The sequence below is a fragment of the Neoarius graeffei genome, chromosome 23 (genome assembly GCF_027579695.1).
Source record: "Neoarius graeffei isolate fNeoGra1 chromosome 23, fNeoGra1.pri, whole genome shotgun sequence".
In the NCBI taxonomy this organism is placed as follows: domain Eukaryota; kingdom Metazoa; phylum Chordata; class Actinopteri; order Siluriformes; family Ariidae; genus Neoarius; species Neoarius graeffei.
Window position 1 is genome coordinate 48,880,421 of NC_083591.1, and position 16,793 is coordinate 48,897,213.

General features: G+C 44.2%; 1 protein-coding gene across 1 annotated transcript; it reads right to left on the reverse strand.

The window, feature by feature from the left end:
* Positions 1 to 12,398: 12,398 nt before the first annotated feature.
* loxl5b (lysyl oxidase-like 5b) lies at positions 12,399 to 15,869 on the reverse strand. Its single transcript, XM_060905373.1, has 7 exons — positions 15,001 to 15,869; positions 14,803 to 14,911; positions 13,402 to 13,539; positions 13,107 to 13,263; positions 12,892 to 12,987; positions 12,686 to 12,801; positions 12,399 to 12,476 (listed from the first exon to the last, which is right to left on the reverse strand). Exons 1-7 carry the CDS (start codon positions 15,854 to 15,856, stop codon positions 12,470 to 12,472), a joined length of 1,479 nt encoding a protein of 492 aa, XP_060761356.1. The 5' UTR covers positions 15,857 to 15,869; the 3' UTR covers positions 12,399 to 12,469.
* Between the last annotated feature and the right edge of the window lie 924 nt (positions 15,870 to 16,793).

The window sequence follows — 16,793 nt, forward strand, 5'->3', positions numbered from 1 at the left end:
TTGGTCCAAGAATAATAAAGTAATCAAGTGCTCCAGTCTCGCCTGGCTAAGAATAGGTGAGCGAGTCCCAGAGATGCTCTGAGCAGACAGGCTGTTCATAGTGCTGGAGGAAGGAGGAAGGAGGAAAAGTAGAGCAAGAATGAGGAGGAGAGAAAGAATGAGACAATGAAGCCAAAGTATTCATCAGCTGTCGAATGGCAGGGGTGTGCTAAGAGTTATACCAATTGGCTTTGCACAGGACTGTAATGGAGCCTGCATCTTTATTTATTTCTGTTGCTGGTATAAATACATTATTAAAGGAAAAATCCACCTTGAAAAACTTATATATTACATTTTATAATTAACTATGATATCAAAGATTAAGTTGCATTAAGAAAAACATTATTATTTTATACTTCTTTCTTCAGCATATTGGTCTTTTTCACTTTGGTTAATAGTTTCCTACATTACCCACAGTGCTTTTTGACTACCTGCTGATAGCCCTACAATGGGATTTAGCCCCAGCTTTATCTCTACCTAAAGCCTGGCGCACACGGGTGATTTTCCGTTGCACGCGTATTTAGATTTTTTCCCTCTCGGGTAGCTACATGTGCACGTTATCTGTGACCAGTGGGAATTTGGGGAGAGGGATGCAAGTCATGTGGAAATCATGTGACTACTTCGCGGGTGGGGATTGGCTTAGCCTTTGGAGGTGATCGCTTCATTATTGCAAAGACATGCACATGCGGCGATATTTCTGCAACAGGTCAGTGACTGGTAATTTTTTCTTACAGAATATCAAGCATGTTTGATACCTGCGATCTGTCGCAAGCAACAAAAAATCGCCTTCGCAAATATCCACACACGAAGCAATTTTTCGCTTGTGTCAAAAAGTTGCACAACCAAGCGACGGAAAATCGCCTGTGTACACTGGGCTTAAAGAGAGCAATGCAGCAGTGCTTTACACCAATCAGCCATAAAATGAAAAACACTGATAGGTGAAGTGAATAACATTGATTATCTCATTACAGTGACACCTGTCAAGCAGTGTGATATATTAGGCAGCAAGAGAACAGTCAGTTCTTGAAGTTGATGTGTTGGAAGCAGGAAAAATGGGCAAGCGTAAGGATCTGAGTGACTTTGACAAGGGCCAAATCGTGATGGCGAGATGACTGGGTCTGAACATCTCCAAAATGGTAGATCTTATGGGGTGTTCCCAGTATGCAGTGGTTAGTACCTACCAAAAGTGATCCAAGGAAGGACAACCGGTAAACCAGCGACAGGATCCTGGGTGTTGAAAGCTCATTGATGGGGCATCGCATGGGACACGAAGGCTAGCCCATATGGTCCAATCCCACAGAAGAGCTACTGTAGCACAAACTGCTGAAAACGTTAATGCTAGTGAAAACAGAAAGGTGTCAACATGAACTTTTTCAGCAGTTTGTGCTACAGTAACTCTTCTGTGGGATTGGACCATATGGGTACCCTCTAAGGTACTTATTTGTACCCTTTATATACTGCTTGGGAACATATTTGTAACTTTTTGGCCCTGAAAAAGTACACTTATGCCGCTTTTCCACTACAAACGCGGCTGAGTCGGGCTGAGCCGTGCCGTGCTGAGTCGAGCTGAGCGGGGCTGTTGGAGTTGCATTTCGACTACAACCGCGCTGAACCGTGCTGGCTGGAAGTGGGTGGACACATTGGGTGGAGTTAGCGAAAGTGGGTGGACGTCACGTGATGTCGTTAAGCAGCGCAAACAGTGACATCAGTGAGCTTCTAAGCGGTAGTCTCATGACCCGAATAGTAAACAATAAACATGGAGGACATGAAGTCGTTAGTGTTGCTGGTCTTGGTGCTGTGGCTTGTTGTCACCGACAACGCGGACAGATACTGGCAAGAGCGTATAGATGAGGCGAGGTGCATAAGGCTTCAGAAATTCTCGTAATTCGTAATTCTTCTTCTTCCGGGTTTGCGGTGTTTACAGATCCCAGCGCGCTCGCGGGGCGTGTGTGGGCATGTGAGGACACTCCTCCTCACCAATCAGTGCACAGGGGAGTGTCTGCTCACGCCCCCAACCTCACTCGGCTCGCTTTGGCTCGCTTCAGCCCCACTCCAAAACGGTGCGAGTTTTAGGGGCTAAGCAGGGCTGAAGCGAGCTGAGTCGTGCTGGTTTTTGGTAGTCGAAATGCGAGCCATGTCGGGCTGAAGTGAGCTGAAGCGAGCTGAAGTGAGCTGAAAAAGGGTAGTGGAAAAGGGCCAATAGTTACCTTGAGGTCCAATAATGAGCCGTAAGGGGTACATTAGTGTAGGTTGTATGTTAGGGGACAGAAATGAACCCCTACTGTACCCCTATTTCTGACAGTGTGTGAGTTTTCATTACCTGACCTGTGTTCTTTGAATATTTTGTTATCTGATCTGATTTGTGTTCTCAAGCCACCCCGACCCCCCACTTTTTTTTGCTAACTAGCTATCATAAACTGGCTAGCTTGCTACCACCAGTGGCTAGCAACTCAGATATGTTTTTAAAATTAGTTTTATCAAATAACCTTAGAGCAGTTTTAAGACAGGTTTAATCCAACTGGCTGGTTTTTTTTCGAAGTACGTTTCTTTTTCTCTCAGCTCTGCTGTGTTATATCAGTGTCCAGTTAACATAAACCTGGTGCTTTGTGGTTGGAAATGTACCAACACCCTTGTAATAATACATAGCCTGTAATAAACAGAGTAAACAGCTTTCTAAAACAGGCTTAAGGACCAATGCTGAATAATAAGAAGCATAGGGATATTTATGGTTTCTGTAAACAGGTAAAGCTGAATCTGAAAACGTTCAGATATACAAGCCAAAAATACAAAGTCATGCATGTTTTTATAAACCCTGTATTTATTACGTCTGAAGGGCAGAGTGGGAGAGTCCGAGCATTTTTTGGTTTCCTCCACACCCAAAACATTATGGTTTCACACCCACATATGAGTACATGTAGACAGAAAGTTAACCAAAAGTTGATTTTGGTGTTGGTACCTGCAGAGAAGATTCCAAGTGGAGAAGAAAACATCCTGGCTGGTTTTGGCACATAGCTGCTTCCTGTGACTAGAACTGGATGAGATCATCATCTCTAATATCAGGTTTGAGTAGGGAAATCCATCCTATTGCTGTATGAAAACATTGAGATCTACAGTGACCAAACAAAAGAAGAAGAAGAAGAAGTATGCTGTGGTTGCGATTTGCTAGCATGGTTTGGATTCACCTGTTCCCTTAGAAGGAAATGTCACTGCAAGTAAAAACAAAGCTTTTCTCAGTTTCTTATGATGAAACATTTACATTCGGATGGGTGTGGTCTCTTCCAGGGTGACCCCGCCCCAAATCACAGGGCAAGAGGCTCGCTGAAGCTGTTCTGGTTGCTTGTAGTGGCCCGACACCTTATGAACAGACTTGATGGTTTTTCCTTTAATTTGTTACTAGCAATAAATACAGTACAACTAAAGCCATCATGAGCTTGACAAACATTATTTTGCAATTCTGTAGTAAACATCCTTAAAAAATCTTGAGTTGTTGATTCATTCCATTACTTTCCTCTCCTTCTTTGAGCAGATAATGTCTGCTATTGAGTACCATTTTAAACAAGAACATTTTAAAACACCAGGTTCTTGTTTCAGTAAGCATTTAGGACACACCGGCCAACTAGCTAAGAAATTATGTTTTCAGTAAATAATGACAGGCTTACTCCAATTAGGAAAGGAAAAACCACAGTCTGTGTCCTGTAGTGCAAACAGAAGCTGCCTCACTGCGCTGCCTGAACTGTTCACTTTTTATAACATGGTTGAGAACATGCATACAGCCATGAACAGTGCCAGATGTGGACGCTGTACGTTAGTCTTGGTGTCTGAGAGTTGTGTAAGGAGTCACTGTGGATGTTATCGTTGCTGGATGATGATTAGGCTTTATCCCGTTCCTCTGCTTGTCTGTGGTGACTCAGGGGCAGAGGAATTTCTCTGCTATGTGTGTAAGACAGCGCACCAGTGACGGGGCTAGTACACACACACATACACATACACACACATACACACACAAATGTGCAGTGTCCGGGTTACATGCATATGCACATGCATACACACACACACAAACGCACATCTATCTGTGACTGTGTATACCGGGAATACTGGGCATGAGAAGGGAATGGGCCCTTGATGGGACACCAGTCCATCACAGCGCACCACATTCACACCACATACACATTCACACCTAGAGGCAATTTATCTTAGCCAGTCCACCTCCTGCCGTGTTTTTGGAATGTAAGAGGAAACCTGAGAACCCAGAGGAAACCCACACAGACACAGGAAGAACATGCACAGAAAGAAACCTGACCTCAGGATCAAATCAGGGAACCTGGAGCTGTGAGGATCTATCGCACACGACCTGCTGCATTAAAGTTAAAGTCTGTGGTTCAGAAATAATTTCATGCAATTTTCTATATACCCAAAATGTATTTGATCATCCATCCATTATCCATAACCGCTTATCCTGTGCAGGGTCACGGGCAAGATGGAGCCTATCCCAGCTGACTATAGGCAAACAGTACTCCCTGGACAAGTCACCAAATCATTGCAGGGCTAACACATATGGCCCTTTTCCACTACCCTTTTTCAGCTCACTTCAGCTCGCTTCAGCTCGCTTCAGCTCACTTCAGCCCAACACGGCTCGCGTTTCGACTACCTCAAAACAGCACGACTCAGCTCGCTTCAGCCCTGCTTGGCACCCAAAACTCGCACAGTTTTGGAGTAGGGCTGAAGCGAGCCAAACCGAGCTGAGTGAGGCTGGGGGCGTGAGCAGACACTCCCCTGTGCACTGATTGGTGAGGAGGAGTGTCCTCACATGCCCACACACGCCCCGCGAGCACGCTGGGATCTGTAAACACCGTAAACCCGGAAGAAGAAGAATTACGAATTACGAGAATTTCTGAAGCCTTATGCGCCTCGCCTCATCTATACGCTCTTGCCAGTATCTGTCCGCGTTGTCGGTGACAACAAGCCACAGAACCAAGACCAGCAACACTAACGACTCCATGTCCTCCATGTTTATTGTTTATTATCCGGGTCGTGAGACTACCGCTTAAAAGATCACTGATGTCACTGTTTGCGCCGCTTAACGACATTACGTGACGTCCACCCACTTTCGCTAACTCCACCCAATGTGTCCACCCACTTCCAGCCAGCATGGTTCAGCGTGGTTGTAGTCGAAATGCAACTCCAACAGCCCCACTCAGCTCGACTCAGCCCAACTCAGCACGGCACGGCTCAGCCCGACTCAGCCGCGTTTGTAGTGGAAAAGCGGCAATAGAGACAAACACCAATTGCTGGGTTTCACGTGATGGCACAGCCGCCTCATTAGTTATTCAAAACTTTAGCTGGTGATCTACCAAAGATCAGTTGACAAAGCGTTTGTACGAAGAAGGTGCATTGATCGCATGAAAAATGCCTTACGCTTGTGTCGTTTTAGGTTGTTCGAATTGATCAAACCGAGAAACTGATAAAAGTTTCTTCAGGGTTCCCCGTGAACTAATAAAAAAGGGTGAACGAACACAGGATTTCACAGAAAGACGTCGAGAAAGGTGGCTTTTGAACCTCTCACTTAATCTAAGGTAGCGGAGTCGAAGCATGCTTGAGTTTGCAGTGATCACTTGGTGAAAGGTTTGTATATCCCTCTCAGCTATGTCATTAGTGTTTTCCAAGTACTTTTCGTGCTATGTGTCATTATTTTACGGTACTTTTTTTAGTCACGAAGTGCTAAAGTCCCCAGCTATTTCTTTGTTTACTCCTCACTCCTCACAAAGTCCATATGCATGAAGGTCGTGACAAAATTCTTACCCAGTCATACAGTTACAATGCGCCGTGATCACTTCTCCGTCTTGTTTAACGAAGATCCAGGTCTTTAAAGGGGTTTCTGATGATCTTTGTGAATGATTTACCTGAGAGATAAGAGCCAGCACAAGTGAGAATCAAGCAAACTGTTGTTTGTTTACACTTCAACTTGCAGCACTTCGTTGTAAAGACATGAACGAAAAGCTTAAAAAAACATACTTACACGGGCAAAAACAATACAGGATTCATTTGGCAGCTACTTGATAGCGAGGTCCTTTACCCAGCCACGTACAAAAAAGTTGTAAGCCTCCATACTCTTCTATGCTTTCATCTGTTTTGCGGTGTAGAAGGACGTCTGCAACACCAGATAGTTCGAGATGTCGGGGAACTCGACTGAAGGGTAGTTTTCAAGATCGTATGACAAATCCTTCTTTCCCAGACTGTAGGGGTCGATTCCATTGCACACAGCAATCTTCTGAATAGATCTAAAGCGAGCAGTGGCTTCTAGATTACGAGCGTACTCTGATAAGTTATCGCTAGTTGTTTGCACTACAGCAGCCGTTTTAGACCACCAGCTATTTCACTTCTGGTAAAACCATTAAGAAAAGTCACGTGACTGAAACCCAGCAATTCACACCTAGGGTCAATTTAGAGCCACCAATTAGCCTAACCTCGAGGAAACCCATGCAGACACAGGGAGAACATGCAAACTCCACACAGAAAGGTCCCACTGGGCTCAAGCCCAGAACCTTCTTGCTGTGAGGCGACAGAGCTAACCACTACACCACCCATATTTGATCAATTCAAGGCATATTATTTTTGCTTTGTTAGTCTACTCTAACGACAGATAATGCAGCCAACGAGTAATGAAAGTCTACCTCACCAAAAATATTTTCTATGGATATCTTCTCTTCAAATTTCAACCAGTTCTCCAGTGACTGTATGTAGTTTAGGACTGTTAAAATGAAAAGCAGTTTTACGGCAGCCATCTTGGACACCCAAATCAATTTTTACCTGATTGTAATTTGAAATGATGACCCCCTCACAAAGCTTTCCCATGGGGGAAGCCTTGGCCTAATGGTTAGAAAACCAGTTTTGGGACTAAAAGGTTGCTGGTTCAATTCCCTGGACCAGCTGGAATGGCTGAAGTGCCCTTGAGCAAGGCACCTGACCCTCAACTGCTCTGGGTGCTTTGTATGTCACTCTGTGTAAGAGCATCTGCTATATGCCTGCCATGTAATCTGTTACCATGTTCATAGTAACAACAAATATGGGAATTTGAATGGTGAACATTCCACATGCATGGCTTAAAAGCTGCATAATCTTTGATATGGTGAAGGTTTCTGCAAGAAGATGTGCATTTAACATCAATGGAAGGAGTCTTTCATGGAGAAGATTCTCCATGAAAGAATCTTCAGGTTGTTAGTTTGATTCCCTGAACCAGCAGGAATGGCTGAAGTGCTCTTGAGCAAGGTACCTAACCCCCAACTACCCCACAGGCTGCTCTGGGTACTTTGTATGTCGCTCTGGATAAGACTGTCTGCTAAATGCCATTAATGTAATATAATGAATGCATGCCTAAATTGTTGACATAACCAATTTCCACAATTAAAATATTGCATGACATCACTGCACATCCGGATGTGAGTGAGCGAGTTGTGGCAGATATTTACAGAAATTAACAGTGTGCAGCTCTGGTATGAGATCAGCTTTAGCCAGAAGAAGAAATTCCTCCTCTGCATTTAACCCATCTGAAGCAGTGAACACACACACAAGTGAGCAATGAGCACACACACATACCCAGAGCAGTGAGCAGCTATGCTAGAGCAACCGAGGAGCAGTTGGGGGTTAGGTGCCTTGCTCAAGGGCACTTCAGCCATGATACAGAGGGAGGGGAAAGTACTGCTCATTCACTCAACTCCCCTCACATTTTTCCTGCCGGTCCCAGAAATCGAACTGGCAACCCTTTGGGCCCAAGGCTGCTTCTCTAACCTTTAGGCTCTGTGAGTGTGAGAGAGAGAGAGAGAGAGAGGGGGAAAAAAAAAAAAGTTATTCAAGATAGCTAGTCAGATACCGAGTGGTGCAGTGGTTAGCGCTGTCGCCTCACAGCAAGAAGGTTTTGGGTTCAAGCCCAGTGGCTGACAAGGGCCTTTCTGTGTGGAGTTTGCATGTTCTCCCCATGTCTGTGTGGGTTTCCTCCGGGTGCTCCGGTTTCCCCCACAGTCCAAAGACATGCAGGTTAGGCTAATTGTTGGCTCTAAATTGACCGTGAGTGTGACTGGTTGTTTGTCTCTTATGGCCCTTTTCCACTACCCTTTTTCAGCTCGCTTCAGCCCGACATGGCTCGCGTTTCGACTATCTCAAAACAGCATGACTCAGCTCGCTTCAGCCCTGCTTAGCACCCAAAACTCGCACGGTTTTGGAGTGGGGCTGAAGCGAGCCAAACCGAGCTGAGTGAGGCTGGGGGCGTGAGCAGACACTCCCCTGTGCACTGATTGGTGAGGAGGAGTGTCCTCACATGCCCACACACGCCCCGCGAGCACGCTGGGATCTGTAAACACCGTAAACCCGGAAGAATAATAATTACGAATTACGAGAATTTCTGAAGCCTTATGCGCCTTGCCTCATCTATACGCTCTTGCCAGTATCAGTTGGCGTTGTCGGTGACAACAAGCCACAGCACCAAGACCAGCAACACTAGCGACTCCATGTCCTCCATGTTTATTGTTTACTATCCGGGTCGTGAGACTACCGCTTAAAAGCTCACTGATGTCACTGTTTGCGCCGCTTAACGACATCACGTGACGTCCACCCACTTTCGCTAACTCCACCCAATGTGTCCACCCACTTCCAGCCAGCACGGTTCAGCGCGGTGGTAGTCGAAATGCAACTCCAATAGCCCCACTCAGCCCGACTCAGCACGGCACGGCTCAGCCCGACTCAGCCGCGTTTGTAGTGGAAAAGCGGCATATGTGTCAGCCCTGCGATGACCTGGCGACTTGTCCAGGGTTTACCCCACCACTTGCCCACAATCAGCTGGGATAGGCTCCAGCTTGCCCGCAACCCTGCACAGGATAAGCGGTTCTGGATAATGGATGGATAGTTAGATATCAGTACACTTTTGGTGATGAGCAGTATCATACACATCAACACACATCCCAGTTACTGTACATTACATCCAGATGGTTAATCATATAAGTGCATAGTTTGTGCTATGGTGCTTAATATAAGAGGACATGAGCAGACACCCAGTGAGCAGATGATTCCTCCTGAGGTGTCCATAGGCAGCTGGACAAACAGCAACCTCCTTCTTCTCCCCTGCGTGACATATTTGAGAGAAGCTCACCATGGGCAGCCCCTGACGCAGGCAGACTCAACAGCTCCTTGTCTTTCAGTGCAAAAGCTCACTGTGCAACATGCCTTGTGGCGAGTTCCCCACCGCTACAAAAGACCCTTTGCAGGCCTCTTTATTGACATCAAGGAAAGAGTGAATTCGCTGTTCTTTTTTTTAAATTTACCCTAAATAGCCGCAGGAGAGAACCGGCCTGATCTGCCAGTCAGCCCGAGTGTCCATGTGAGTCAATATTAGGCAGGAATACAGAGATGTGGAAGAACAGAGCAAGGAGAAGAGAAAGCGGGGGGGATTTTCCAGACATCTTTAAAAACAGAAAAGGAGGGTATTCTGGCTGAGCTTCAGCTTTTAGCTGGCCAGGACAAACCGTTCTCCATTTAAACAGTGCTCTCATTAGCCTCAGATTTGGCTTTTGGCCTTCCTTCACATTACTGTTCAACTGATGAGGTGCATAATAGCATAATTATGAGCTGTGTAATGATTTCAGCTAACGCGTGGCTGCATAAATGTGAGTTTACAGAACTTGAGCCATATGAACTTGAATACCAGGTCATCAGACACCAGTTATATCCTAACTTGTGACGTAAATCCTGTTCAGAATGTGAGAACGTGTGTGTGTGTGTGAGAGAGAGAGAGAGAGAGAGAGAGAGAGAGAGAGAGAGAGAGAGAAAGTCATTCTTCCACGGTGAACACATCGCAAGACAGTTTAATACTGTCCCAGCTTAGTCTTCACGAGTCACTGTGAGCAAACACACCGAGATCCTCAGAGAGTCCTGTCTGAAGACAATCAGAAAGCCTCTATCTGCACTTTACACTCATATCATTTCAGTTATGGACTTAAATCCAGGTTATTGTTACCAACATAATGAAATCATTATGTTGCATTTACAACCAAACTGGTTTATGTTTTTAATTACAAATATAAGCCATGACCTAATGGTTAGAGAAGCAGCTTTGCAACCAAAAGGTTGCCAGTTTGATTCATTGAACCGGCAGGAATGGCTGAAATGCCCTTGAGCAAGGCACCGAACCCCAAACTGCTCCCCAGGCTGCTCTGGATTTGTTGTATGTCGCTCTGGATAACAGTGTCTGCTAAATGTCATTAAAGTACACTGTAAAAAAAAATAGTTGAGAATACTTGAAATTTCAAGGCAACCGTCTGCATTAAGAATTTTATGTTTTGCCAACGATGTGCCCATGATAATCCAAACTATGATAAAACTGTTATCTTTAGTAAGCATTCTTAATTAAGTCAATTTTCAATTCCTCATTCTGCCAACATAGATTTCTCTTTTTGCTGAACAGTGGCATTCACAGTAGTGCAAAAAGGCAATTGAGGTTATCAGACTTTTTGGGGGGGCTTTTTTCACCTCTATTTGGATAGGACAGCGTAGAGACAGGAAACGAGCGGGAGAGACGGGGAGGGATCAGGAAATGACCTCGGGTCGGAACCGAACCCGGGTCCCCGGATTTATGGTATGGCACCTTATCCACCTGAGCCACGACATCCCCGGATTTATGGTATGGCACCTTATCCACCTGAGCCACGACGCCCCCAAGGTTATCACAATTTATCATTAAACTATACATGCCTTTTTTCATTGTTCTACACAATTACAAAACTTCAATATTGAAATAGTTTTTAAAACCCACATTGTGGGTATGGCGTTGTGGCTCAGGTGGATAAGGCGCCATACCATAAATCTGGGGACCTGGGTTTGATTCCGACCCGAGGTCATTTCCCGATCCCTCCCCGTTCCGCTCATTTCCTGTCTCTACACTGTCCTATCCAAATAAAGGTGAAAAAAGCCCCCCCTGATAACCTCAGGTCTGAATTGAGGTCTGATAACCTCAATTGCCTTTTTGTACTACTGTGAATGCCACTGTTCAGCAAAAAGAGAAATCTATGTTGGCAGAATGAGGAATTGAAAATTGACTTAATTAAGAATTCTTAATAAAGATAACAGTTTTATCATAGTTTGGATTATCATGGGCACATCATTGGCAAAACATAAAATTCTTAATGCAGACTGTTGCCTTGAAATTTCAAGTATTCTCAACTATTCTTTTTTTACAGTGTAATGTAATGTAATGTAATATGCAGAGAAATACAGACATATAACAGACTCTGGTATGTGTGCTTAGGACAGTTACATTTTATTTAGAAAGATATGTGTTTTATTTTGTTTTGCATTCTTTTACTCAAAATGACACCAGAGGAATGTGCATTAGTTCAACTTCAGTGAATACAGAAAGCCATTTCTTTATCCATTACTTATTGGAAATGACAAGAGGGAATCATTAACATTTACCAGCATGAGAAAATCCGTTTATAATAAATACTGCATTATTGTGCTCATATTAAATATGATTTAAATATCAAAGTTATTAAAATCAAGGCAAATTCACCCGATTTATCTAGAAAAAAAATGACTGGTAGGAAAGACTTTGTCCTTGACACATGCACGGCCTCATTTATGCAAAAACTTTCCAAATACTGCAAAGTCTACTGTCTCAACCAATTGGTCAGACTTCATTTTATTGAACCAGCAGCAGTGTTTGCTTTTGCAAAGAGTGCATGTCCATTCTGTCTGTTATTTCAACCTTGATAGTCCACTCAGACAGACAAAACAGTCTTCAGTGGGTTTATAATTGAATACCAAAAAAAACAACTCAATTTCGGTGTCAGAGTCGAAGATGTTTATTGTGTATCAGCGAAACAGCCTTAGCCATGGAATGTCTCTTTTAATAATGAAAGCACTGGGACATTTTTTTTGGAGGCATCTTTGCATTCTTATGCAGCATACATGAACGAAATCCTTCATGTCATTACCGTTTCTAGTGGTCTACTCTGGAGTCACCATAATTAAACACAAATAGCAAGAAAAACATACTCAGGTCTTAAAATTAAAAAAAGAAAAAAAAAAAAGAATACCATACCCTTATATTTCCATATGTAATAAATACAAATAATTCAAAAGCAATTGTCTATACACATAAAATAACACAAAGCACATATTCATAACAAGCTATAAATTAAATGTGCTATAAAATGTATTTTTTGTACTCTAATACTGCAAACGATATTCTATTAGACTAAAAATGACAAAGAAATATTTAAGCAAATAATACATATACAGTACAACTAGTCCAACACGTTATTCCAACAATATTTCAAGTTTTTATTGAATATTCGAATGAAAGGAATGACATACTGTATAAACTGCCAGCTTACAAAATACCGAGAAATTTAGAGGAAAAGATTGACTAACATGTCCAAGAGTTTTAGTTCCTGCAGAAACAAAAGTGAATTGCTCACTAAGTCTTTGAAGTATGTCAAGAATGTAATTATAATCCAGCAGCAGGATTAAAAATGAATTGTTAATAATTAAATCAAATGACACCAGAGATTACAATCCACCAAGATAAGTAAAATGAATGAAAAACTGATGATGGATTAATAATGATTGAAGTAAAACAATAAGAAAACATTCATCTCACCTGGTTATCCTGCAATTATGAGTCTGGACGTGATGACCGCTGTAGAAAATCTCACAGCGCACCACGTTGTTGGAGAAATCAGACTCAGGAACCAAGTAGTTTGGGTTAACTGTGATCTACAGACATTAAAAACAAAGAAACAATGCTATAAAGCACTTCTGTCGTTATATCTGAGTGCTAGAGTCAATACGAAGTACACTTCTCACCTTAAGGATGTAGTTACCAGGAGGAACATCTGTGATGTCGATCCACTGGCAATCAATGTTAGCAGCGTAGGTGTCATGGCATCCAGGACTCAAACCCTACAACACATAAAGTAATCAGTGTGTTATGTGTGTGTGTGTGCATGAGCATTGTATGTCCTCATTCATGCGAGTCTACATTTGGTTGTGTGTTGTTTCTGTGCTGTATGTGGGTGTACCTGTGTATGCGCAGTGCAAGCGTAGCGCCGACGGAAGCCTGGACTACAGCCAGTATCCTCCAGACAGAAGCTGGCTTTGTGTCCCTCTGCCACCTTACGGCCAGTGTTTATGTCCAATAGATCATAGACACTGAACGCATCCATGCTGTGGTAATGCCTACGGAATGTTCACAAAGGAAGTTGTAGCCTATTTATTACATTTAAATCTACAGTAAAATCCCCACAACGTTCAATTTACACTTTGGCTCCTGATGGACTTCTTCAGGAAAAAAAGTAATTGTATAATCGTGCTTACTGATGACAGCTATGCCATTCCCACTGGTGTCTGGGTTTTACAGGCAGGAAGTCTGCTGTCCCAAGGTTTTGGACCTTCTGAGGGAAGCGTAGCAGAACCCTAAAGTCGATGTCCCTAACTGTTGGTCTGTAAGCTGACCTTAGAAAGAACAAATACAGTAACACCAACAACAGGTGGATGAATGAATGGGGACATGTATTTGTGTGGGTGTGGTCTGTACTGATGAGTGATAATTCATGCACAGGTAGTTGTTCATTGTTGTTGGTTCCTACAACCCCAATTAAAAAAAGGTGGGACACTATGTAAACTGTAAATAAAAACACAATGTGATAATTTGCAAATCATGGAAACCCTATATTTCATTGAAAATAGTACAAAGACAACAGATCAAATGTTGAAACTGAGAAATTTTATTGTTTCTTGAAAAAAAATGCTCATTTTGAATTTGATGCCAGCAACACGTTTCAAAAAAAGTTGACACAGGGGCATGTTTACCACTGTGTTGCATCACCTCTACTTTTAACAACACTGTAAACGTTTGGGAACTAAGGAGATCAATTGCTGTAGTTTTGAAAGAGAAATGCTGTCCCATTCTTGTCTGATATACTGATATACATTGCTCAATAGTTCAGGGTCTCCTTTGTCATATTTTGCGCTTCATAACGCGCCAAATGTTTTAAATGGGAGATAGGTCCGGACTGCAGGCAGGCCAGTTTAGCACCTGGACTCTTTTACTACAGAGCCATGCAGTTTTAATACGTGCAGAAAGCAGTTTTGTGCGTTGTCTTGCTGAAAAAAAGGAAGGCCTTCCCTGAAAAAGATTTTGCCTTCCCAGATGTGTAAGCTACCCATGTCATGTGCACTAATGCACCCTCATACCATCACAGATGCTGGCTTTTGAATTGTGCACCGATAACAAGCCGGATGGTCCCTCTGTTCTTTAGCCTGGATGATGTGGTGTCCATGATTTCTAAAAAGAATTTCTACTTTTGATTCGTCAGACCTCAGGACAATTTTCCACTTCGTAAAACATTTTCAGTCTTTTGTTGGCCCCTCTCAGCTTTTTTGGAATGCATTGCTGACATTGAATTCAAAATGAGCATATATATATTTTTCAAAAAAAAAACAATAAAATTTCTCAGTTTCAACATTTGATATGCTGTCTTTGCAGTATTTTCAATGAAATATAAGGTTGCCATGATTTGCAGATTATCGCATTGTGTTTTTATTTACAGTTTACACAACTTCCCAACATTTTTGGACTTGGGATTGTGGATCTGATTTAAAAACAAACAAACAAACAAAACAACAATATCTGATTGCACATTATTTAGCATAATGGATCCGCATGGTATACTTGGATTCTTTTTCGTAGCACACAGTTCATCAGTGATGACTTACCGTGCGAGACAGTTCTCTTCAGCTGCGCACCGGAGCGCATACATCTGCATGCGCTGAACATAGGAGCCAGCCTGAATGGAGTACGGATCTGGCACGAGGTCCGGGAGACCTACACACATAACGAGATGAACAGTTGTAGGTTAAGTCTATCATTCTGCAAGGAAATGGTTCTTCATGTCTTTCCGACGCACAGCTCACCGTTGTGGAAATATCTCGTGCCGTACCCAGTTCCCGGTGGAGGACGGCGCGTGCGCGCGGTGACAACCCGACGGCCAGATGGATACACGTTATAGAAAACGGTATTCCTGTGGTTTTTCAGTGGGTTCCGAGGATCATCGCCGACCATGTTGTCGGATGTCGTTTCTTGGTGTCTTCTTCTGAGTGGACCAGGCGCTGTAGCTACGACATCACCGGGGCTCTCCTCCACACTGACCGGAGGATCAGGATAGGACTGGTGCGGGTTCATACTCTCCAAGCGCGCACTTTCCGGGTTTGGACTGGGCGACTGGACAACTTGGTTCTCAGTGATCGAGGCTGATCTTCTCGGGACGCCGCTTCCTGAGTATTCTGATAGAGGCGCTGAATTCGTGTTGTTTGACGCAGCACCGGTGGCGTAACGTCTTGCGCCTGGTGCCCCCGTGAGTCCTCGGCGTGATGGAGGTGAGACCAGATGCGCATACCTGGCACCTGTGGCGCGGCCGCTCGCTAGGACGTTGTATCTGTTGTCATGTCCCGTGAGCGCGGACGCTGTTCCGCTGGCACCCGGGTGCGACGTCGTTACGCGAAAGTGCGCCAAAGCGTCTCGCGCTTCTGCAGGAGAAAGTGGGCTGGCCGCCTGGCTTCGGCTGCTCAGGTACACGCGGGACTCCCTCCTGGAGTGTAAGGGTGAGTGGTACTCACTGCCCGTACTCAGTAAGCTGTACACGTGCCCGTTGTTCTCCCACTGGATCCTCTGCATCCACGGTCCGACTCGGTCCTGCGCGTGCTGCCCCACGACCAAACTCTCCAGCGCGCAGCATAAAACCAAAATGACCACTTGTGCCATCTTGATCATGCACAAAACGATTTCTTTTTCGCTCTGAAGAGTACAGGCTGACACAACTCCACAAGCTCACTGATTTCACTAATTCTTCCCTGCACTGTGGAAACCAGAGGAAACTAGAAGTGGACTAGAAGAAGGCGCGCCGGCCGGTCATTTGTCAAAAACGATCTAGTTTACACACGCATGCACAGACAGGGTTCATCTTCGACGAGAAAATTGACTTAACTCTTTGTCACCCGAGTCCACGTAGCTCGTGCTATCATTCCGGCCCATAATTGTATTGACCCAAAGCAAACTTTACGCACAGGCGCCAGTTTCAGGTCACGTGTCTGTCAACGTGGAGAACGTTGTCTCAGGGCTGGCATGTGCTCAAACCACGAACTGTCCTGGTTGTTGTCCAACGGTGAACAGAATACGCCTGCTAGGAAACTTTTTGGCAGCGTCCCAAACCACATGCTACAGCGCTAAATAGTGTCCGAAACTACAAGCTGCCTTCTCAATACAGGTTTAGCCTTATTCTATCACTGATCCATAACAGGGGTGTCCTATTTGGGGTGATTGCAGTCAGCTTGGGTGGACAGGGGACCCAAAGGAACGACATTTGGCCAGAAAAAAATATCTAGTGACCTAGACCCATTTTAAACAGGGGTGGTGAGATTGGCACACAATTTCCACCATTTATGAACAAAAAAAAATAGCTTATTCTTGCTCCCTCTGTTGAAGACTACATAACATTTAGGATTCAGATTTATTTTGAGGGGCGGCACGGTGGTGTAGTGGTTAGCGCCGTCGCCTCACAGCAAGAAGGTCCGGGTTCGAGCCCCGTGGCCGGCGAGGGCCTTTCTGTGTGGAGTTTGCATGTTCTCCCCGTGTCCGCGTGGGTTTCCTCCGGGTGCTCCGGTTTCCCCCACAGTCCAAAGACATGCAGGTTAGGTTAACTGGTGACTCT